The sequence below is a fragment of the Trichechus manatus genome, unplaced genomic scaffold, assembly GCF_000243295.1.
Source record: "Trichechus manatus latirostris isolate Lorelei unplaced genomic scaffold, TriManLat1.0 scaffold00032, whole genome shotgun sequence".
Lineage (NCBI taxonomy): Eukaryota > Metazoa > Chordata > Mammalia > Sirenia > Trichechidae > Trichechus > Trichechus manatus.
In genome coordinates this window covers 5397675-5424073 of record NW_004443968.1, presented here as the reverse complement: position 1 = coordinate 5424073, position 26399 = coordinate 5397675, and the positions used below count along the sequence as shown (strand labels likewise).

Below are 26399 nucleotides of genomic sequence, written 5' to 3'. Positions count from 1 at the left end.
AAAGATTAGTCCAAAGGACTAATGGACCACAGCTACCAAGGCCTCCACCAGACTGAGTCCAGTACAGCTAGATGGTGCCCAGCTACCACCATTGACTGCTCTGACCGGGATCACAACAGAGGGTTCTGGACAGAGCTGGAGAAGGATGTAGAACAAAATTCTAACACAAAAAAAAAGAGCACATTTACTGGCCTGAAAGAGACTGGAGAAACCCTGAGAGTATTGCCCCCAGATACCCTTTTAGCTCAGTGGTGAAGTCACTTCCGAGGTTTGCCGTTCAGCCTGGGATTGGACAGCCCCATATAACAAAATGGGACTAATGAGGCACAGCAGTCCAGGGACAAGGACTAGAAGGCAGAAGGGGACAGGAAAGCTGGTGATAGGGAACCCAAGGTTGAGCAAGGACAGTGTTGACACATAGTGGGGTTGTTACCCATTGTCACAGGGCAACATGTGTACTACCTTTTAAATGAGAAACTATTTTGTTCTGTAAACCTTCATCTAAAGTGAGAATAGCAGCACAACTGGAAGAATGTAATCAATGTCACTGAATTGTACATGAAGAAATTTTTGAAATGGTGTATCTTTGGCTATGTATATTTTCACCAAAAAAAAAAATAAATGTCGAGAAGAGAGAGTGTTGAAATGTCATAGGATTGTTAACCAATGTCATAAAACAATATGTGTACTGACTGTTTAATGAGAAACTATTTGTTCTGTAAACCTTCACCTCAAGTACAATAAAGAATAAAAAAAGATGGAAGGAATACACAGAGTCACTGTACCAAAAAGAACTGGTCAACATTCAAACATATCAAGAGGTAGCATATGATCAAAAACCAATGGTAGTGAAGGAAGAGGTCCAAGCTGCACTGAAGGCATTGGCAAAAAACAACGCTCCAGGAATTGACGGACTACCAACTGAGATGTTCTAACAAACAGCTGTAGCACTGGAAGTGCTCACTTGCCTATGCCAAGACATTTGGAAGATAGCTACCTGGCCAACCGACTGGAAGAGATTCATATTTGTACCTATTCCATCCAAAGAAAAGTGATGCAACAGAATGCAGAAATAATCAAACAATATCATTAATATCATAGGCAAGTAAAATTTTGCTGAAGATGATTCGAAAGCATTTGCACTGGTACATCGAAAGGGAAATGCCAGAAATTCAAGCCAAATTCAGAAGAGAACATGGAATGAGGGATATCATTGCTGATATCAGATGGATCTTGGCTGAAAGCAGAGAATACCAGAAAGATGTTTACCTGTGTTTTACGGACTATGCGCAGGCATTCAACTGAGTGGATCATAACAAATTATGGATAACATTGTCAAGAATGGGAATTCCAGAACACTTAATTGTGCTCACGAGGAACCTGTACTTAGACCAAGAGGCAGTCATTCAAACAGAACAAGGGGATACTGTGTGGTTTAAAGTCAAGAAAGGTGTGCGTCAGGGTTATATCCTTTCACCATACATGTTCAGTCTGCACGCTGAGCAAATAATCCAAGAAGCTGGACTATATGAAAATGAACAGGGCATCAGAATTGGAGGAAGACTCATTAACAACCTGTGATATGCAGATGACCAAACTTGCTCACCGAAAGTGAAGAAGACTTGAAGCACTTACTGATGAAGTTCAAAGACCACAGCCTTCAGTATGGTTTATACCTCAACATAAAGAAAACAAAAATCCTCGCAACTGGACCAATAAGCAACACCATGATAAACAGAGAAAACACTGAAGTTGTCACGGATTTCATTTTACTTGGATCCACAATCAATACCCATGGAAGCAGTAGTCAAGAAATCAAATGATGCAATGCATTGGGCAAATCTGCTGCAAAAGACCTCTTCAAAGTGTTAAAAAGCGAAGACGTCACTTTAAGGACTAAGGTGCGCCTGACCCAAATCATGGTATTTTCAATCACCTCATATGCATGTGAAAGCTGGCTAATGAATAAGGAAGACCGAAGAAGAGTTGATGCCTTTGAACTACGGTGTTGACAAAGTATATTCAGTATACCATAGACTACCAGAAGAACTAACAACTCTGTCTTGGAAGAAGTACAGCCAAAATGCTCCTTAGAAGCAAGGACAGTGAGACTACGTCTCACATACTTTGAACATGTTATCAGGAGGGACCAGTTCCTGGAGAAGGACATCATCCTTGGTAAAGTAGAGGGTCAGTGAAAAAGAGGAAGACCCTCTACGAGATGGACTGACACAGTGGCTGCAACAATGGACTCAAGCATAACGATTGTGAGGATGGTGCAGGACCAGGTAGTGTTTCATTCTATTGTACATAGGGTTGCTGTGAGTCAGAGCCAACTCGATGGCACCTGACAACAATGCTTCTCATGCATCATTGTCCTCTCCCATTTTATTTTCTTATGTAATTATCATAGCCACCATATGATGTAGGTAACTATAAACACAAGTAAACCTCTTTTATGTATTAGCATAATTATGGAACATAAATCCAAATACCTATTTTACTGATACTACAATTACTAATTAAAGCAGAAACTGGTATAAGAACTTTCTAATGCTCAAATGTTTGAAAATAGTACATGATCATGTTCTGAGTCTTCTAAAACACAAAAAGTTAGGGGAAGATGTAAATTCGTACCTCATAGAACAAAAACGTAGTGACACAATGATATGCATGTGATCAGTAAGCAATAAAGTGGAATAGTTACAGCTGGTATCCTGAGAAATGCACCCCACCCATAGCCTATTTCTTCATGCCACATCCTGTGACATCTAAGGATCTCCACAGCAGAGAGCAACTGCTGTTAATACCATCCATTAAATACGTTTTTTAAAATGAGTGGATATTTACAAAGACTACATAGCCCTGGTGGTGTAGTGGTTAAGAGCTCGGCTGCTAGCCAAAAGGTCGGCAGTTCAAATCCACTAGCCACTCCTTGGAAACCCTATGGGGCAGTTCTACTCTGTCCTATAGGGTCACTATGAGTCAGAACCGACTCAACGGCACCTAACGACAACAATATATTAAATACAGCGAAAACTGTGAGAGCCAGAACTCGACAGGACTGCCTTGTTTTTCCAAGTCCCACAAGTTCTTTGCCTTTGGCAGGGAAATTTTTTCTATCACTTGTTTTAGTGGAAAATGTTTGAGTATTCCTGCTCTGACAGGTTTCTGCCTTACACAGGTTCTGGCTTTCATAGGTTTTACTGCAATTTTACATAAACTTAAATAATCCATGGGCATTTTAAAAATTTATATACTTGAAAAGGTTTATCATAAAGGTTTTATGAATTTTATCAAATTAGCATTATTATTATTCTATTTTGTGATTCATTATTACACCAAATCTAAAATGATATGTTGTGTTCCATGTAAGCATGGCATATTCAAGTAGCAAGGAAAACATTTTTATATTAATCATAAAATTTATCAGACAATGAAAGTATTTATTTTTTATTTTTATTAAATGTCATTTTTATTATACAAAGGGCCTTGATTATTAAAACTCTAGCCATCTAGTAAAAACTCTTAAGTGTTACCATTTAAAATTATTTCAGAGTAAACTTACCTCAAAAGTCACAGTGACTGTTCCATATGTTCCTTTTTCCCTAATTAGAGTAAGAGGCACAGACTCATTTCTGCCCCTGGGCTCACTCACTGTGATTGAGGAGGGCTGTTGGGAAGAGGAAGGACAGATAATCAGGCACTGATCAATCATAGGAAGGAGGAAGTACAAGCTGTTACCTTAGAAATACTGAATTCCATATACAAATCAATCTGCATTGTACTCTAAGAATGTGGTATTTCCTAGCATTAATTAACTGTAGCTAAAAGAAACATTTTAAAAAGTTAAAAATAACACTGTAAAGAGAACATACAACTAGTCAAACAGGATATGTAGGTTCTTGTCCTGGTTCTACCATCAACTAGCTGTTCCATTAAGGAATCGTAAAGATCATCTAGTCCAAAGATGACTAATCCATGAAGTCATGAGTTTCATGAAAATGAATGAAGTTACCAGTCCAGATAACTCATTGGTACCACCACTCTGCCCTGTTCCCATCAGCAATTCCCTCCTCATTAGTCAGCTCATCACTGAAAAGCAGACAACTGCTAATGACTTTTTCAGATACTGATCTCTGGTTGGGGGAAAAAGGGCCAGGATTTCAAATATTAAAACACACTTGGCTGGCTGAAACTCAGGATAGAAGAGGAGGAACAGGGAAAAAGCCAGGTGCATACTTGCAAAGACAGCAGTGCCAATCTCTCAGGGTGACACTAGGTCTCAGCATTCCCCTCCATAAACGGAGATTTACTGTCTCAAAGGATAGCAGTGAGGTTTCAATGAGATAATTTACATAAAGTGCTTATCCTAGTGCCTAGAACATAATAAGGGGTCAATATACAATCATCATCATCAATGTCATCTTCATCATCAATATAATCATCATCAAGGCTAGGAATGAAAGTCAAGCCACTGAGTGCCTACTGTGTGCTCAACAGATGTTGTTGGTGCCATTAAGTCAACTTCGACTCATAGTGACCCCATGTGATAGAGCAGAATTGCCCCCATACCATTTTCTAGGCTATAATCTTTATGGGAGTAGATTGCCAGGCTTTCTCCCACAGAGCCTCTGGGTGGATTCAAACCACCCACCTTTTGGTTAGCAGTCAAGCAGTTAACCATTGCACCACCAGGTCTCCTTGCTCAACAGATACTTAGTTTAATTTTAAACATATAGGCCAGGTGTCCAGTCAGAGGCTGCCTGGCAGCACTGAGACTCCACCAGTCAGGGATTTGCGACTGATGCCAGAAGCTAAGCTATATAATGCCAAACCCAATTGTATGAGGATGGGGGTGATAGGTTTGGAGGGGGTATAAAGGAAATGCAGTGTGGAGAGAAATCACTTTAGCTCCCTTTCAAATTCTCTCAAGTCCTGAATGTAAGTTTGTATCAAATGTTGTCCCAAGCAAAGTAACTGTGTTCGAATTGAGTTATCTTTTTTTTAAAGATCAACAAAATTTAAGGCAGCTCAAGCCAAAGAAATACTAAGCAATTAAGGGAGCCTACTGAATAATTAATAATTCCCTATTGTTCAAATAGAAATTACTAATTAATAAAATTAATTTTTGTAAATGAAGATACAATCAAACTCAAACCCACTGCCACTGAGTTGATTCCGACTCAGCGACCCTCTAGGACAGAGTAGAACTGCCTCGTAGGGTTTCCAAGGCTGTAAATCTTTACAGAAACAGACTGCCACATTTTTCTCCTGCAGAACAGCTGGTGGGTTCAAATCACTGACTTTCTGGTTAGCAGCCAAGTGCTTTAACAGCTGCACCACCAGGGCCCTCTGAAGATATAACAGAGGTTACAAAATATCTCCTAAATACCTCCTTTTACTTAAGATACTGTGAGTATAAAAATCATATTTATCTATAGCCTAACTCATTTCAAAAGTAATTTATAGTACTAAGAAAATGACATACAGTACTACTAACTGTAGTAGTCATCTAAATTAGAAAATAAATAAGAAGTTGGGGAGTATTACATCATATCTAATTAATGATAACAGTATGATTCAAAAAGACTGCATATCAGAAATTTATTGTAGTCTAAAACGCAGTGGAGAAATCCAATTGTACTGAAGACAAATTTTGTTTTAAGAGTTGGAGACAATTTCTCTCAAGGAGAGACCCGACTCGTGCATTTGTTTCTAAAGATAAAACCCTCCGAACATAGTTAGAATTGTCTAGAGGCACAGGAATTTGGTGCTAAGGTAGAGAAAGTGAAATGCTGAGCAAAACTGAAGGGGATGAGATGGAGTGTTAACTTCAAGAAATATTAGTTAACAAGAAAAATCCCAGGGTAGAGATTGACTGTAGAATTTTTAAGAGCTGTAATGTCTGTTCTGCAATTTTAAGTTTACCACGTTTTTTCAATATTCTTTCAATATGCTTCTTTTCTCTCGGTTACTCAAACCTGCAGAAAAGTCTGACAGACCAACAAGACCTTCTGGTGGTGTTTGAGGAAATCAAGCAAAAGGCACTGGGTTACACAACTGAGTTAAAGAACAGCCGTGACAGGCAACAAATGAGTCAGGTGAAATGATCACAGATAGAGGAATCAGGAATGAGCTACCCATGACAGAGCTGGCCTCCTTAATGCTCAGAAATCTTAGGCAGAAAAAAAATGTACATTCTACAAGATATGGAATAGGGAGACAGTTAAAGCAAATTTTATTTAAATATCAAAAGACAGGATGATACTAGCTGGCATCATGTAAAATAATTGAAAAATTTAATAAACTATTATCTAGCAACCACAAAATTAATCAAATTGTATCCATACCATATTAAATGAAATAATCCCAAAGGCATTGTCATTTGATAATATTGTTACAGTAACAGTCCTTGGCCATCCAAGCTTCATGTTTGCTGAGGGGTTCTAAAATAAAAGCCCAAGAATAAAATAATAAATAACAAGAAAAAATATTTTAAGAGAATTTCTAAGCAATTGTCCAGAATATGAATAAAAATACAAGTATACTTTTATTGTACATATTAAGGAAACATATTCAAACTAACTCAGCATGGGAAAAAAGCCCCAAACAAGAATTCCTCAAAAAAAATTTGAGAACCATTAGTAATTGCCTATTAATGATTATATTATAAATAATCTCTGACTAGTAATACTATAATATCATTATAATCATAATTACTATAATGGCATCATTAATATTGTAACAGGAAACTAGGTATCCAGCGTGAAATTCTGTTTAGATGTAATTTTTTTCTTTTACTATAGAAGATACTGGAACTTAAGAATTAGTTATTCTATAAATCATAGAGCTAAATTAAAGATGAAACATTAAAGCAAACTTTCTTATAAAACTGGGGAGACATCTGTGACATTTCAGCATCAACATAAAGGAATATATACTACTAAAAAAAGAGTGTTTTACAAAAGCAAAACATGACTGTTTCAAGCATCATTTTCACAAAAATTTCAATCATACTGACATAACCATTCTAAAAAATACCTCAATGTCTTTCAGAAAAAATTAACTAAAGCAATGTTAGCAGTCATTGCCCAAACCAATGACCAAGTCATAAAGGGTGATTAAACCTTAGGTTATTCAACTATTCAAGTACTTTTCCCAGGGGTACTCTGAACTCATTCTAAGGCAAAGGGACCTCCCACTTCCATGCCTGTTTTTTGTATCCTTCTCCTTTGAAGTCAGAAGTCACGGTCTTTCTTTGTGCGTCTGGTAGCAGGGGAAGGGTAAAAGAGAAAAAGTCCAAAGGGAAGACAAGGTTTTCTTGAGCGTTTGTCATGGTAATTCTTATATAAGCTGAATAGATCTGAAAACTAGCTACAAATTCTTAAGGTTATCCGAGGTATACCAGACTGTGGAACTGCCAAAGAGATGGTCCGTTCTGGTTTCTGTGAAAATTACCACTGGTCACCTCCACTGGCTTGTCTCTACAGAAATAAAGTGTTTTAAGTCCTGCAAGATTTTTATGAGGTTAAGGTTAATGGAAAAAGGACTTACCTGTAACGTTAAGTGAAAAATAAAGGTTTCATCAGGCTCTGGCAAGTCATCATCACATACTGCTATGTACACTGTCCTATTTGTTTCTCCAACAGGTATAAAAGCTGCAGCATATGTGTCAAAAAAGTCTCTGGTGTCTTCACCATACAGCTAGCAAATGCAAAAAAAAAAGAAAAAGAAAAAAGTATTCCTTACATAACACCATGTTAAGTAAAAATGATGCTAATTGGAACAATCAATAACAACAACAAAAGAAGAAAAATATGACTCATTAAGTGGCACTGATACATATAGATAGGATGTACAAAAAATATAAAACACAAATATTTTAACAACTGGTAAAACTCATCTCCCAAAAAACAACTATTATGAAAAGAAATGCTTCTATACAAAAGCATTGTATCCAGAAGGAAAAAGAATAATTACATAGAAAAGTAATGATGAAATTTTTTTTCCCTCTGCCTCTTAATTGATCTGGAATAGACTACAGTAAGCCCCCAGGTTAAGAATGTATGGTTTATGGACAACTCGTACTTGCCCTTTGTTATGTAAGTTTGCCCTAATTTTGAAACGACTGAACCAACCCCTACTCACAACAAATTCTTAATCACAATCACCTTCACTTGCTGGGCGTGCAGCTTCTAAATCATTGAAAAGGCTTCTAGCCTTCTCTTGCACTAAAGTAAGACTAAATAAGAACTGTATGCACCTGTTCGATATACCTACAAATTTAACTTACAGACAACTTAGGAACAGACCTCGTTCATAACCCAGGGACTGCCTATAAAGCAACCCTAACAAGAAGACAAACTGTAGCTAAAATTCTGTCAAAGAATAGGTGGAAGTAGCCTGCCAAAATGTTTCAGGAGAATCAATTTCCCTATCAATTTCAAAGAAATTGCCCTTTCTAAAAATTTCAACTTGAAGTTATATTTATATTCTCCTATAATGACCCAAAGACCTAGTTCTTTTAGCATTCCAAACTTCTTAGTTATTACAATTTTTTAACTTTCGATCACCTCATTTTGTAAAATCAGGCATTTCTAATAATATTCTCAGTGGAGAAATAATTACAAAACTGTAAAGGAACAACTTCTTGTGCAAACACAATTGAAATTTCTTTCACAACAGAACTCACAGTAAATAATTTAACTACTAGAAAAATATGATTTAGTACAAATAAAAAATGCAGGACATGCACAGGGAAATTTTTGTCAATTTCTAGTTTTTATTTATAAAAATAAATTAAGTTTTCTAAAACAATTATTGGTCTCTTCTCGTCCAGAGGAAAAGAGAAAAAAGGAACCAGAGACTCAGAGAAGAAACTAGTCTACAGGATTAACAGTCTACATGAGCTTTGGCCTCATCTACCCTGAGATCAGAAGAGCTGGTCTCTGGTTACCACTAAGGACCATTCTAATCAGGGCCACAATTGATGGATCCTGTTAGAAGGGGAGAAAAATGTGGAAAAAAAATAAAATTCTTTAAAAGTCCAGACTTACTGGGCCAGTTGAAACTAGAGGACTCCCCAAGACTATCACCCTGTGATACTCCTTAAACCTTGAACCAAAACCACCCCCTGAGGTCACCTTTTAGCTAAATTAACAGACTGGCTCATATAATAAAGAATATTACCCATGAGTACTGTGTGCCTTTGAAAAATCATCTACATGAGACCAAACGGTCAACAATTACACTAAAGCAAAGATGAAAAGATAAAGTGTCAGGGAAACCAGATTACTCGAAACAAAATATCCAGAATAGATTTAATGAGAACGGTGACACATTGTGAGAAATGTAACCAATGTCACTGAACAATTTGTTTAGTAATTGTTAAATGAGAACTTAATTTCACTGAAAACACAAAAAAAAATTATTTAAAAAAATAAACAAATAAAGAAGGGTTTAAATACTTGAGAAATCCAAGTAACGGCAAGAGTGTTGGAAAACTTGTACTCCTACCTTACTATTAAAAAAAAAAAAAAGATGCATTCTTAAGGAAGCATTAAGTATCAAGAGCAACTGAAACAAACAAAAACATAGTAATCCAACTTATGCAAATCATTTAAAAATCTAAAACGTGCAAAAAATTGCTAACTATGAAAACAGTTTCATCAGTTCAACATTCATAACAACCAAGATTGGAAGCAATTTCAGTGGAAAACAGTTGAGGAACAATGAGTAAATGATGACAGCACCATCAAGGAAAGTTGTGGAAAAGACAGAAAAACCTGAAAATTATTAGGATGCAATACAAGTTATATGAAAAAGTAGATTATCAAATACAAACTAAAAAAAATCAATAAATGTAAACATATGTACCATGGATTAAACAAAAGCTAAAACATAATGCACAAAATTATAATACTGGATTTGTTTCATAGGTATTTGATGTTCTTTTTCTCTCTTCACAATATTTCATAATATGAGAATTTAACTTATTGCTTAAAAATTTATTTTTACAAACAAAAATATTAAGTAATTAAGCCTCAAATATAGTACTATCTTAATGTTTATGTGACAGTACTTCCTGAATAAAAATAGATACACACGCATGCACACACAATCCATCCAATAACTAAATTGTGTGCAAGACAGAACAACAGTTCAAACATCTACTTAAGTTAATAAGTTTTCTCCCATAAAACGAGCTCTCTGACATGACTTTTTTCTCTATTGTCACTTTTGTACTTTTAAGTATTTCATATATTTTCTCCAAGCTACCCTACAATAGAAAATTTCTGAGCAAAAACAACTAGAATCCAAATTACCCATAATAAAATGTTTTTACCTAGAAATACTTGTGGATATTTTGCTTTTTTACTTGTTTTAAAATAACTATCTGAACACTTTTAAGTGATCACTCTGTCTTTAAAATACTATTGTCAAATGTATGTGCCTACCTCAGAACACTCTACAAACCTATAAGAGACATGAATGAAACAGTGTATATGCAAATCATTTAATATAATGAAACCACTAAGAACACTAAACAGTAAACAATTTTTAAGAAATTTCATACGTATTTTAGTAAGAACAGAACTACGATCATTTCTTACCGATACAATTGCAGTGACATTTGCTGGCTCTCCTATCCTTTCGATGATAAGACGAATAACTGTTGTACTTGTTTCATTAACCACAAATTCTGTTTGTCCAGCAAATCTTACTTCTGTGTCTCCAAACACAAAGGGCATGAGTATAGCTGAAAGAAGATTTACTAATAAAGATGCAGAGGGCATCCCTAGAGGGAAAAAAAAAGATGTTATTCATAAAATATATCTAATATATTTCTATTAGCCTGTGTAGTCTGCATATATGTATACACACAGAATGAAGAGTTATACATTAAGTGACTAAGACATAAATACATCAAATATTAAGCCATGTAACTCAAATGTGTCATCACAGATGTAAGTTAAATAACCACAATCTCTCCTTATGACTCTTTTTTACTATTTATTCTTTTTTTTCTCTTTACCTTCTATACTAAGAGAATAGTTACAAGTGGTTTTAAACTTAATAAATTTACTTATTAGAAAATTTTGTTCATCATCAGTTTATCTTAAGAAAAACCTAAGCAGCAACATGGAAATTCAATTACAGTCCATCCTCCCTCAAGTGAAATTGTGAAATACCAGACAAAACTAAAATTATCAAACGGATCAACAATCTTAATGGGATTTATTCATCTATTTACTTGATGATCATGCAAATATGGAAGACTTCTTGAAGCTTGTATACAAAAAAGTTGAAGCTAAAGATTTAGCAATAAATTAATAATTTCTTGGTTGGAATCTAATTATTTCTTTAAATTTGTTTCTCTAAATTAAGATGGCTATTTAAAAATTTTCATCATTGAAAACAAATGCTAATCCTTTCAAAGAAGAGATAAATTTCCAGGACTTAAATTTCTTCCATTTTACTAGCTAAAATACTAATGCCACTTCTTAGAAAATGTCTATGTTGCTTTAAAAAGAAGCAAATTTGGCAAAGTGTGTATTTCCTTCTTCTCCATAACTTCTATTGTTTTCTTCTTACTATAATGTGTTTATGAGTCATCAATATCGTTCCTGTTTTCAGCACTGTGTGATTCAAGTGCTTTCAAAAGTACAACAGTGCAGAGCCCTCTTAAAAGTGTTGCTTTTTTGTAATGTAGATGTATCTCTAAAAATGTGAACAATTTATCTCATGGATCATTAAGATTTCAATGGATCTATGTGACCAGTCACACGAACATAATTAGTTCATGCTTTTTAAAGAAGGGTTGCATTTTGTACTCTACGAGCCAAAATGCTTCCTATTAATCTTTACCTTGGTCAAGAAGTAATAGAACATTCATATGTGTAGTACGCCTCTTATTTCCCACATACAGTTTTATATTTAGGGACTACCAAATACATGGGTTCTTGATATATTTTAAGGTTTAAGTGCAATTTTTCTCAGTCAAGTATATTCCAACAATGCAGTCTGAGATTGCTGAGGGATGCCTCGCATGTATTATGTCTACAAACTCCATAGACAAGGAATGCAGAGTTCAGATGGAGGCCACAAAAGGGACAGTAGGCCACTAAGGACAGAGATTCTGAAGGACTAGACCTTTTTTTGCTTTTGTGCTTTACTCCAAGTGAGTCTGCCAGAGGGCTACGAGACTTGGGAGAAGAAGTAAAACAATTCTTCCTCACCAGCTACAAACTCTTCCTGAAATCTAAGCCAGGAACATTTACCAACGGACAGGAAAAGAAAAACATGAGAGAAAGGGAAGGAAAAGAGCTGAAGCAGGAAATTGGGAGCAGTTCTGGGCTAAACCAAAGACAAATGAAGAAAATGTTTCGTGAAATTCTAAAGCCAGAATGGTTTTCATGCCCCACTTAAGACAAACCAAACCAAACCTGTTGCTATTGAGTCAATTCTGACTCATAGAGACCCTATAGGACAGAGCAGAACTGCACCATAGAGTTTCCAAGGAGCAGCTGGTGGATTTGAACTGCCAACCTTTCGGTTAGCAGCCAGGCTCTTAACCACTTCGCCACCAGGGCTCCTTAAAACAAAGAGAGGGAAAGAAATCAACTAGGGACAGTAAGAATACGGAATGGAGGGGTGAAGGGTCACAACCTAGGCTTTAGAAGTATAAGAAAAAGACTGAGTATGGTCTACTCTGATTTTGAAAGAAAAATCTAAAATATATCAACAGGAGATATGATAGAACCTTGAGTTGAGAGAATTAAGAAGACACCTGAAGTTAGAAGGGAAAGAGGGTAAAATGAGATTACAGCATGAGAAGAATGAATCATGGACGAGAGAGAGCAGAAGTTCTCAAAACGTGTCCCGTGCAAGAATCAGCTAGAGAGTTTGTTAAAATGCTAATTCCCGCTACCAAATATTCTGATCCAGTGAGCCTACAGTGGGGTCCAAAAATCTGCATCTAACAGGCAGCTCTGATTCTATGCAAGTGATCCTCGGGATTCACTTTGGAAAACACTGTCCTAGAGTGTGACGAAGGTGGACATACGATAGGCCACAATTGTAGCTCTAAGTTAATGATTGAATTCTTCAGTATTATGTTTGGACTAAGGTGCCCTGGTGGCAAAACCATTAAATGTTTGGCTGCTAACTGAAAGGCTGGCAGTTTGAACCCACCCAGCAGCTCTGCTGAAGAAAGACCTGGTAATCTGCTTCCGTAAAGATTACAGACTAGAAAATCTTACAGGGCAGTTCTACTCTGTCACACGGGGTCACTATGAGTTGAAATCAACTCGACGGCACCTAACAACAACAACAACATATGTTTGGACTTACTACAGACTTCTTCATGTTTTTCTAAACATTCTCAAGGTGAATTTTAAGATTCCACCCAACCTGAAGAAAAATCATAATGGTTTATAAAAAATAATCATAAAAACAAATGCTTATATGCTGCTGTTCTAGGTGCTTCATACACAGATGCATTTAATTCTCACAAGACTTTTATGCAGAAGTTGTTAGTATCATCAGTCTCATTTTACAACCGAGGAAACTAGGATACGGACAGGTTAGTTAACATACGCACTGTTATTTAGCTAAGTAAGCGGCTAGGCAGGATTTGAACCTAGGAGTTCACCTCCAGACTATCTACCTAACAACCAAACTGTACCTCCTTTTACAATTTATTTCTATAAATCTTACAATTTATTTCTAGAAATAAATGAATAATATCATTTATGCTCCATGTTGACCAGCACTCAATATTTTAAACTTATGCAAAGTAATCAAAACTACTATAAAATGCATAATTATGAGTCTTCTAAAAGTTTGACCATTATTATTCTAATAAATATAAGATTATTTAAATGAAACTACAGTTCTCTTGACTACTTTAAATATTTAACAGCATCATTTATTAACATCAGAACCAGTGAGTTCAAATGCTGCATTCCTGCAGTTTCCCAAGCAATTAGAGCTCCAAGATCTTGTGTTTACATCAGTAAATTCATTTTAAATTGGTCCACATCAGTGAGTTTTAAGATTATGGGAAATGAACAAACAAGCATGATTGGAAGTGCCTCAAATTCTGTGACATCACTGATAATTATGTCTCCTTGGCTTTCATCTTTTCACCCTCATAAGAAAAGTTGTTGGGGCAAAGTTGGCAATCAATAGAAACTAAAAGATGAAAAAAAAAAAAAGCTTTGAAAGTGAAGTTCCATTAAATGACAGGGCATAATTGCACAAATGCTGAATGGCTTCTTTTTTATAGTAAGTAGGTACATTTTCTTCTATCATACTAAAAACCTAGTCTTTGGGAGTTCCTTTATTAAACTCAGAAGACTAGGCATTAGTAACAGATATAACACATAAGTAGTAAATCTATCTCAGGTCACTTTTTCTCTTATTAGACTTAATAAAAATGTTACATGACCCATCAGTCTACTTATTTTTAAACTCTATAAAATGAATTTAAAACAATATTTTTTTTATTGTGACTTAGGTAAAAGTTTACAGAGCAAATTAGTTTCTCATTAAACACTTAATACACAAATTGTTTTGTGCCATTGGTTGCCAGCCTCACAAGGTGTCAACAATCTCCTCTACCCCAGGTTCTCTGTTTCCATTGGTCCAGTTTTCCTGTCCCTTCCTGCCTTCTTGTGTTTGCTTTTGGGCTGGTGTGCCCATTAGTCTCATATATATGGTTGAACCATGAAGCACATCCCTCATGTGTGTCACAGTTGGCCCTATAGACCTGTATAATCTTTGGCTGAAGGGTGAACCTCAGGAGTGATTTCAGTACTGAGTTAAAAGGGTATCCAGAGGCCATACTCTTGGGGTTTCTCCAGTCTCTGTTAGACCAACAAGTCTGGTCAAACAATATTTAGAGACTATACTGTTTAGCTCATATTCTGTCACAACTGTAAAAGAATAATTTTAGCATTGCTGATGTTCTTCCTCCTCTCTGTAGTGGCATGATATTCCAATATGTAAAGCTTCTTGCTTTCACCTATCATCCACGTTCTTCTCCCATCTCCCACTTCTGCTCAGTATAATTCAAAGGAAATAAAAACTGTCCCTGCTAATAGATCCCTTATCTCTTAAGACAATCTGAGATTTAGGTTACTTTCTTGCTTCTTATTTTCTGAATTATTTCCATGAATTTTTGATAGCGCCCTGATAGCACACATGCATAAAATCTCAGGTTCTCGTAATTCATAGTCAATCTAAATAACAAGTCACCTAACTCTGCAAAAAATATTTCAGAATTAAAATCTGGAATATATTGGGGTAGCTCCTATGATGCAAACTGGTTGCTTTCAGAAGAGCAGTGTAGAGGTTGGTGTGATATTTGCATATTGAGTATCTAGTATACATTGTGCAGCACCCTATGCTAGTCACTGAAGACACAAAAATGCATAAGATATGGTCCTTGACTCCCAGATATTCACAGAATGGGCATATGATTAGATTAGGCAGATCAAAACCAACAAGATACAATCCTGGGACAATTGTTCAAGCACAGGGATACAGATTCCCTCTTCTACCAGATTTAGAATAATGATGACGGGGGCCAGTTTCCCCCCACCGCCTGGAAATTTCAGCTAAAACAGCTGAAGACAAAGTCAAGAGGTGGAGAGAAGCAAATGTTGATAATCAACATTAGGTTCTTAAATCCAGCTTTACCCCTGCACTTTGTAGTTACTGAGGCAATAAATTATTAGTATTTTTTTTGCTCTAGTTGGCTTGGATTGGACTTCATGTCACATTCGACATCAGTATTTGTCTACCATTTCCCAGTATACAATACTGTGAACTCATATTAGCGTATACTAAGTAGAAGGTTCCTTCCTACCCCAACATTCAATAGTTGTAGTCTTCCTTAAGCATCTGTGAAAGGACATTACGCTAGTTATATTTCCTCACATTATTATTACTATCATCTATACTCACAGTCTAATTTTTCCCCTCCACCTTGAAACTGGCAATGATGAGTAAGGAAATTCAGGACACTTAGGCAATCCGAGGATGTCTTCACAGTAGAATAAAGCAAAACATGGACTTACTGTCCTAAAAAAGTTAACACCCTTCTGATCATCACAGAGGGGACCCAATATCATATTTCTTTAAACTAATCTGGCATTGATTCCTTCCTATTACTGCCTTCTGGGATACTAACTCTTTCTTCTCTTTTGAAAATCTACCACTACTTGTCCAACTTTATTCCCCAATTGGATTACTTAGCACATAGACATATTGCTATGGATTGAATTGTGTCCCCAAAAAATACATGTTGTAAATCATAACCTCTATGCCTGTGGTTATAATCCCATTTGGGAATGGGCTGTCTTTAGTATGTTAATGAGACAGGATTAGTGTAGGATGTGTCTTAAATAAATCTCTTTTGAGATCTAAAAGAGATTAGACAAGTGACCAAGAGAAGCAGAGACAGGGAAAGAGAGATGCCAAGTCATATGAAGATCTCCCAGAAGCAGAAGCTCAAAGAGACAAGGACCTTATGCCAGAGCAGACAAAGGTAGAAAGCCTTCCCCTAGAGCTGGCACCATGAATTTGGGTTTCTAGCTTCCTAAACTTTGAGAAAATAAATTTGTGGTATTTCTGTTATAGCAGTACTAGATAACTAAGACAGAATTTGGTACCAGGAGTGGGGTGCTAGTCTAACAAATATCTACAGTGTGGAAGTGGTTTTGGAATTGGGTAATGGGTGAAGGCAGGAAGAGTTTTAAGGTGTTTAATAGTAAAAGCCTTAGGAACCCTGGTGGCGCAGTGGTTAAGCATTCAGTTGCTAACTGAAAAGTTGGTGGTTTGAGCCCACAGCGTCTCCACAGGAGAAAAATGTGGCAGTCTGCTTCTGTAAAGATTTACAACCTTGGAAACCCTATGGGTCAGTTCTATTCCATCCTATAGGATTGCTATGAGTTGGAATTCAACTCAACGGCAGTAGGTTTGCTTTGGTTTTAATAGTAAAAGCCTAGATTGCCTTGACGAGACTGTTGGTAGAAGTATAGATATCAAAGGCAATTTTGGTGAGGGCTCAGAAGGAAGTGAAGGGAGCTATTGAGAAAGTCTCTATTATCTTAGAGAATACAAATGGCATCAGCAACAGAGTGTTGCTAGAAATGTGGATGTTAAATGTGCTTCTGGTGATGCTTTAAAATAAAATGATGAACATGGGATTGGACAATGGAGGAAGGGTGATGCTTTCTATGCAATGGCAAAGAACTTGTCTGAATTATGTTCAAATGTTTGGTGGAAGGTAGAACTTGTAAGTGATGAACTTAGATATCTGGCTGAAGAGATTTCTAAGCAAGATCTTAAAGGGACCACATGGTTTCTTCTTGTCGCTTATAGAAAAATGTGAAAGGAAAGAGATGGACTTAAAAATGAACTGTGCAAAACGAAAACAGAATTTAAAGACTTGGAAAATTCTGTTGTACAAACTAAGGACATGTGTCCTAGAATTTTCACCAAGGACAGAGCTATGCAAACTTTTGTTAAAGATATTAAGCCTGTGACTGATGGATCTAACCAATTACCACAGCAAAAAACCCATTAGCTTAGACTGAAGGGGACAGAGAAAGAACAAAAGTAAAGAACGCTGTCTTTCTCTTGGAATTCTACAGGTAGGGAACAGGCCAAAGGAGCTACATCTGCTGTCCTCCAAGAAAAGAAAAAGACCATCTCTGCAGGAGCTCGCAAGACCAGCAGAACTGTTGGAAGGAGCATGGGAAGCAGGGCCTTCTCAGTTTCAAAGAGTGGGGCCATGGTCTCCTGGATCTCAAAGAGTGGGGCCACAGCCTCCTAGGTGTCAAAGAGTGGGATCTTCACCAACTTGATTCTGGAGTGTGGGACTGCCATTACAATGTGCCAGAGGGATGGAGCCACCCCACAAAGCTGAGGGGGCAGGGCTGCCATGACCAATGGGCAGAAGAATGGGGCCTGCCAGGGCCAAAGGGGTAGGGTCATTACTCAGATGGATTAGGAGAATGCAGCCACCCAAAGCTACAGGAGCAGAGTTGCCATCAGCATGGGCCTGGAAGGCAGAGGGTGAAGTCCAGGGCCAAGGGGCCTCCACCCAGAATCTAGAGAGTGTGTCCAACACCCAGGGTCTGGAGGCGAGATGATCCGAAAGAACAGAGGATTATTTTCGAGACTTGAGAGCTAATGAATTTGTTCTGCTGTGTTTTGAACTTCCATAGTGCCAGTTATCCCTTCTTTCCCTCCAATTTCTCCCATTTGTAATGGAAATGTCTACCTTGTGCCTATTTCACCACTGTATTTTGGGAAGAGATAACTCCTAGTCTAAATTTCACAGATTCACAGATGAAGAGGAATTTTGCCTCTGGACGAAATATGCCTAAAGTCTTACATATTTGATTTAGATGATTCAGAAGATGAGATTTGGGACTTAGAGTGGACTTACAACTTTTGGGATGATGTAATGCAGTGAATGTGTTTTGCATGTGGCAAAGGCATGAATTTCGAGAGGGTCAAAGGATAGAATGTTATGGATTGAATTGCGTCCTCCCAAAATATGTGTTATAAATCCTAACCTCTTTGCCTGTAGTTTCAATCCTACTGGGAATGAGTTTCCTTTGTTATGTTAATGAGACAGGATTACTGTAGGGTGTGTCTTAAGTCAGTCTCTTCTGAGATATAAAAGAGATTGGTCAAACAAGCAAGAGAAGCAGAGGTGGGGGAGATGCCAAGCCACTGAAAACTCTCCCGGGAGCAGAAGCTCAAAGAGACAAGGACTTTCCTCCAGAGTCAAGAGAGGATGAAAGCCTTCCCCTAGAGCCCACACCCTGAACTCAGACGTCTAGTCTCTTAAACTGTGAGAAAGTAAATTTCTGTTTGTTAAAGCCATCCACTTGTGCTATCTCTGTTATAGCAGCACTGGACAACTAAGACACATATTAAATGTCATTTATAAAACAACGCTTCCCAACAACAATGTGTCATAATAACTTTTGAATTTTAAATCCTGCTTTTCTAGAGTAGTAACTTCCTACTATCTTGCGTCTTATTAATGAGTACCCCAGGAAATGTAACTAGTACAGTATATTCTTAGTAAATGGGAATAGTCTTCTATTATAGGCTTCAACAAGTCTGTAGAAGGCACAGGAGAATAAGGAACAGAATAATATAAATGAGAATCAAGATCCAGTAGACACCAATGTAAAGGAAAACATAAGAATTCAATTGATTTTTATGGATATTGCTATAATCAACTTTTATGTAGAAATCTTAACTCAATTTAAAAATTAATTCTTCCTCTTAAGCTTCAGAATAAACAATTGTACAATTTCTGTGTTTGATAGGCAAGGACCTGAAAAGATAAACATTATTAATGCAAAAATAGAGTATTGATTTTTCAGCTTTAGCTGTTGCCTTGTCAATGCTGTAGCAAGTATCTTCCCACGTTGTGACCACCAGGTAATTCATACTGAAAATATGATCCTAATGGAGCAAGGTTTTCAAGTCTAGAATTACTTGAATTCTATTACATTTACTAAGGGGCATTCTAAAACTATAGAATTACTACTGTGGAACAAGAGAAGTTTCATCATTCATATCATCAATTATTCAGCCTCTAAGAATTCTTAATCTGTGTTATTTGTATTTGGCGAGTACTATAAAAATTGACCTTTTTCTTCTTTCATACCAAAACAGAATTTAAATTTGTAACTTTTAAAGGAAATAGTAAAGTTGCAAATAGAGGCAACACTAAATATTATTCAAATGATAAAGGGGATAGTCTCATAGCTATTCAGACTCTGGGTTATGTTACTTATTATCTTTATCTTATTTTTTACCTTCTTCCAATTTTTAAGAATATATTTTATTTATGTTCAATAACTTATATATGCTCATGGAACCATATTAAAAAGAACATAAAAGATAAACAGATGAAAAGTAAGTCTCCCTTAAACCACCCTTCCCCAGCCACATGCTTCTCCTACCCATAGTCAACTAAAATTGTCAGTGTCGTTTGTCTCTCTCAAGAGTGTATGCTTGTACAAAGATTTTCCTCTATGTCTATAGAGAAAAATTCTTATTCCTAGGGCAGATTTTGTTTTGTTTTGCATACAGACTACAGGAATAAGCACATCTCTCCAAGACTTTGATTAACAGAGGAATACCAGGCTTCAATGTGGGCATTCATGTTGGGAGCATTGTTATCGTCTCAGCTACACACCAGCATCACTGTAGATCTCGTTAATATAAGTGATGGTTTCCACTGACTTTACTTTGCCTACCAATTCACTCTCCAGGGAGAGGTAGACACAAATATGGTAACTTGCATTTTCCTAGACCAGACATTGCCAAACCTCACCAATCAGAACTGGTTGCCTTCTACACTTGGGATGCAGCAATCATCATGGGATTCCCTTTGATTCTTTTCTGTGTTTAAATCTCCTGTTGGCTGATTCCATGTTTTCCTCTTTCTTGGTTTACACTTTTGTTTTGGAGAATATCTTCCAATAACTTCCTGAGAAGATGTTTAGATAAATGTTTTAAGTCTTGTATGTTAGGAATTAAAGAGCCCTGGCGGCAAAAAAGGTTAAGCATTTGACTGCTAACTGAAAGGTTGGTGGTTCTAATCTACCCAGCAGCTCTGCAAGAGAAAGACCTGGCAATCTGCATCCATAAAGACTGCAGCCAAGAAAACCCATGGGGCAGTTCTACTCTGTCACATGAGGTTGCTAAGAGAATCAACTTGATGTCACCCAACAACACAACATGTTAGGAATTAACATGATACTGTAATTCTACTTAACTGTTTCATTGGACATAGAATTTTAGGTGGAAATAACTGTTTTTCAGAATTCTGAAAGCCTTGCTCCACTTTTTCAAGCTTCCAGTGTTGCTGTTTAGAAATCCAAAATCAGCAAAGACGAGAAGGCAAGGGGGCAGGGAAACTAGATTACTGGAAATGGATAACCAGGATGGAACTAATAAGAAAGTTGACACCCTAGAAAATGTAATCAACGTTACTAAACAAATTATAAAGAAATTATTAAATGGGAACCTAATTTGCTCTGCAAACTTTCACCAAAAACACAATAAAATATTTTAATAAAATTTTTTTAAAAAAAGAAATCCAAAGTCATTTTGATTCTGAAAAGTTGTACGTAACCTGTTTTATTTGGTTTCTTCCAGCTACTCTTTGTCTCCAGTGTTCTGAAATTTCACAAAGATATGTCTTGGAATAGGTTTATTTTTTTCCATTTGGCTGAGCACTCAGTTGGCCCCTTCAATCTGACAACTCACATCCTTCAGTCTTGGGAAATTTTCTTATATTATTTCACAATGATTTCTTCCCGTCCATTTCTACTTTCCTTATATCCTAGAACTCCTATTACAGTGAAACCTGTGACAGCCGGAACTCAATGGGACTGCTTTGTTATCCCAGGTCTCGAAATTCTTCCACCTTTTACAGGGTGCAGTCTTACCACTTTTCTACTGCTGTTCATGGAAAATTTTAGTTTTCCTTCTCTGACAGGTTTTTGCCTTATGCAGATTCTGGCTGTCACAGGTTTTATTGTATTTGATACTGATATTCCTGAACTAGTCCTCTCATTTTCTTATCTTTCATTCTATTTCCAATTATTTGGTTTTTGTTCTACTTTCTGAAAATTTAACTCCTCATTAAATTTCAATTGCCCTACTCATTGTTTCATTTATGCTATCATAAATGAACAAATCAATATCAACAAATTCAATTTCTAAAACCTAGGTTTTACTCTCTAAGTGTAACAGTGTCCTGGTTTTTTTCCCACTAATGCAATACCTTCTTTTATCACTCAGAAAATACTAATGATAGTTTTCTTTTTTTTTTTCAGTTTTCTTTTTCTTCATATTCTCTGTTATCTCTAAGTTGTTTTTTATTCATTTATTTATTCTGGAATTTATCTTTTATATTAGAAGATTTCTTCACATGTCTGGTAAGTCTTGGTTTTTTACATATGCTTAAAAGTAGGAGACTCAAATCATGATTGGATGTTCTGAGTATATGACCTGTATATCTGCATATGATTAAAAATAAGAGACCAAAAAGATGACCGGAAGCTCTGGAAGGGTGTGATTTCAACTTCGGCTGAAATGAGTGAATCGTTTATTAGAAAGTCTCAGTTTTAGTACTGTTAGAAAGGACTTTACTACCACGGATAATTAAGTTCCCCCATAGAATAATCTTCCATTCGTCTCTCTAAAGTAATGACTACCAAGACTTCTGGGAGCCAAGTGGGAGAAAGGAACTAGAGGTCTTTGCATTCAGTAATCATATGGTTGTTTAATTAATTTCCTGTTTTCTTTAGGGATCTATACCTTGAAACGTGCTTCACATCATTCAGTCAAAAGAACACATTTTACCCTTTCGAGAGAATAAACACCAGATTTTGGAGGTAGGGGATGGGGTAGTCAACAGTAGTGTAGAATGCCTGCAGGGTAGAATGGATGAGGATTTTAGGTGTCTGCCTACCCATGCAGCAGCTTTCCCCCCATCTAGTTGCTCACCCACCACAGTTCTAGAGGTACCTGGCACTACTATTTCCTGTGCCTTTTGAGCAGCCTTCTGTGTAAATCTATTTCTCTTCCTGTTGTTTCTATCCTTGTGCATTTTTTCTCCAAAAATTCTCTTTACTATAAAGTTTTAGGTGGTTTAAATGTTGTTGTTGTTGCTGTCAGGAGCTGTCGAGTTGGTTCCAAATCATAGTGACCCTATGTACAACAGAACGAAATACTGCCTGATCCTGCGCCATCCTCACAATCGTAGCTATGTTTGAGCCCATTGTTGCAGCCACTGTGTCAATCCATCTCATTGAGGGTCTTCCTCTTTTTTGCTGACCCTCTACCTTACCAAGCATGATGTCCTTCTCCAAGGACTGGTCCCTCATGATAACATGTCCAAAGTACATGAGACGAAGTCTTGCTATCCTTGCACCAAACGAGCATTATGGCTATACTTCTTCCGAGACAGATTTGTTAATTCTTTGGCATCTTTAGTATATAACAAGTATGAACTAGTCCATATGTCACTGCTCCGTTATTTCTACAAATTAAATTAAAACCTACTCAAGACACCATGCACCATTCTGGCAGGAAATCTAGTTTTACTCCTTGAACCGCCCTTATTTTTATACTCCAAGCAATCCAATGGTTTATACATCCCTAAAGGAGGTCTGGTATCTCCCAGACTACAGCGTCCAGACATTGATCTTCAGTAACAAGCATCTTATCCGAAGCTGGTTCTCCTCCATCTGTCTGAACTTGTTGCTTCAGAATGTGGCCCTACTGGCTTGCTGGCCCCAGCTCCTGGCACAGGTCAGCATGATCCTTCAGAGGAGGACAACTCCACTGCCCATAACACTTTCACGGTGCTACTATCTTCAACCCACATGATGCCTAACATGCTCCCTCCAGCTACAGGGCCTAGTGCCAAGTCTTTTCAAGAGCTCAGTCTTACAAAGCTTAAATTAATGGTGATAAAACAATATGGGTAAAGACAATGAGACGGTGACACAATGTGAAATATTTAACCAATGTTGTTGAACTGCTCATGTAGACATTGTGAATGGATATATTTTTGGTTGTGTATATTGCCATCAAAAATAAATAAAATATTTTGAAAAAATATATACACATATATCCGGTCAAACTGGCTTTTGGAAACAATATGTTAACTGGAGGTTCTGAACATTTGTGGAAGTGAAGTTTATAATTCAATAAAATCAAAGATTTGGTCATACTGGTTTCGTTTGGACATTCCCTTAAATCTGAATATTACCATGTTTTGTTTTTAATTAAATACTTGGGAAAAATTTGGGTCTTTTTTTTTTCCTGGGTGATATTTTTCTATAGACATTATGTTTCCATAAACATTAAATAACTAAAATCTCACAATAAATTTTTTTTCTATTTTGGGAATATGAACCATTTGAAAATGAATGGAAAATGTAAGTGATCTGAAGTAAATTACTAAATGGGCTTGCACAGAAAAAAAAAAAGCTTAGTCTTTTTGTTCATGCACACAGTTAAATTTTTAGCAAGACACTTCTCTCTACAGTGTTTGAAAGCATCTTACAAGAAACACACATGTGACATAAGGATACTATTAAAGTGCTGTGGCTGTGTCTAATATTTATTCATCATTCAACAACATTCAAAAATACTTAGTGTGTTCCTATTATAGGCAAGGGCCTGGGGACACAGCAGTAAACATTTCTAAAATCAAGATATTAACATGAATTCCATCTTGAATAAGGTCTGCCCCTAAGTAAAGAAAAGCCAAATCCTCTTTAGATCAGTTTTTACTTCCCGTCTCTACCCACCACACTGATGTTTGAACAGTTACTGGAAAATGAATTGTACATATTAGTACATTCTAAATTAGAGAAAGGTTTATTCTTCTTTGCTTTCATTGCATCATTAGAATCTCCATCAGTATTAACTGTCTATCCTTAAACTTTTATAACAGTTCATACATTTATGGAATTTTTATTTAGCTTTCCACAAAATTCTCTCTCTTCCTCCATAGACTATCTCTATTCTGGCTCTAAAGATGGAACAACGATACTCTTTCCAGAATAATTCACCATCTACATTTCTGAGCCAACTGTTTCATGTTCGTTTAGGACTGTGCTCCTCCTATTAGTCTCTATTCCTCTTATATTTTCTCTCTCTCCTTCTCTCCCAGTGCACTCTTACCTACAAACAGCTCGTGATTCTCTGGCAAGCTTCCACCTCATGCCTATCCTTCTCTTCAACATCAGACTTAAACCTTCCCCCTTAGAAATCTCAGCTTTTTTCTAGTCCCTATAAAAGTCTTCCAGTTCCAACTCTTAACCTCTCCCATAAGTTCCAACCAATATTCCCCCAAACAAAGTGTGTTCCACGTAACACTATGCCCATGTTTTAATTAGACTATAGAACCCTGCTTAGGAAATAATTTTTATAGATACTATATAATCCTCTTAAATATTCAAAATACCTAAAGCATATATAAAAGCTCTAAGAAGTCCTAAAGAATACAGAGTTAATTTTATTTAATCCATTATTTCCAAATCTATCATTTCCCAAACCACAGAACAATTTAACCCTATTTAAACTCACATCCTGTAGAAGTAGACTTATATTGCCAGCTGCCTAGACACTTCAATCTAGCTATCCCACATTCTTAAGCAAATGACTCTGATGATAGTAGGAAATAAAATAATACTTATTAAATAAAGCCCCAGTCCTAATTACTGACAAATTCAAATGACTACTGGATATCTCCATGCACCATGTGCCAGCAGTCCTTCTAGCATGTCTCAGATAAAAACTGTTATTCCTCCCAATCTATCTCCTGCCTCTGTCCTCTGCCTCTACACTTCCATAGCAGAGATGAGTTGAGCATCTCTCTCTTATGACTCACTTCCAATATTTTTCCTTGACTTATAACTATGTATATCATCCACTAAACTTTGGTTTCTTTAAGAAAGAGAATCATACTTTATTTATCCTCCTCTGCACTGAGCCTAGTCTTCTTCCAAGTCATTGACCAATACATATTTGTCCGTTTGTTTTAATTTTAAAGAACAAGCTACATTTCTCAGACTTATAAACACTTCTTTTGAGGTTAAACTACCTAGGTTAAGTCCAGTACAGTCCTTACCATCTGCATTAGTTTGGCAAGTGGTTTAGTGTCTCTAAACATCAATTCCCCCAAGTGTCTGTCAGTTTGTCTCACTGTGAGGGCTTGCGTGTTGCTGTGATGCTGAAACTTATGCTACTGGTATTCAAATGCCAACAGGGTCACCCACGGTGAACAAGTTTCAGCCGAGCTTCCAGACTAAGACAGACTAGGAAGAAGGACCTGGCAGTATACATCTGCAAAGAATTAGCCAGTGAAAACCTTATGAATAGCAGTGGAACATTGTCTGATATACTGCCGGAAGATGAGACCCTCAGGTTGGAAGGTACTCAAAAGACGACTGGGGAAGAGCTGCCTCCTCAAAGCAGAGTCGACCTTAATGACATGGTTGTAGTCCAGCTTTTGGGACCTTCATTTGCTGATATAGTATGACTCAAAACGAAAAGAAACAGCTGCAAAAATCCATTAATAATCAGAACGTGGAATGTACAAAATATGAATGTAAGAAAACTGGAAATTGTCAAAAATGAAATGGAACTCATAAACATCAATATCCTAGGCATTAGTGAGCTGAAATGGACTGATATTGGCCATTTTGAGTTGGATAGTCTTATGGTCTACTATGCCAGGAATGACAACTTGAAGAGGAATGGCATTGCATTCATCATCAAAAAGAACATTTCAAGATCTACCCTGAAGTACAATGCTGTCACTGATA

General features: G+C 36.7%; 1 protein-coding gene across 1 annotated transcript in view; it reads right to left on the bottom strand.

Moving 5' to 3' along the window:
* The window catches only part of ADGRV1 (adhesion G protein-coupled receptor V1), a 687583-nt gene that overhangs the window by 577441 nt on the left and 83743 nt on the right, over window positions 1–26399 (bottom strand). Inside the window, exons 4-7 of the mRNA XM_023730073.1 lie at window positions 10617–10801; window positions 7558–7707; window positions 6354–6449; window positions 3569–3673 (exon numbers count right to left, since the gene is read on the bottom strand). Of these exons, the coding sequence (XP_023585841.1) occupies window positions 3569–3673; window positions 6354–6449; window positions 7558–7707; window positions 10617–10801 (536 nt within the window). The remainder of the gene's footprint in view (window positions 1–3568; window positions 3674–6353; window positions 6450–7557; window positions 7708–10616; window positions 10802–26399) is intronic.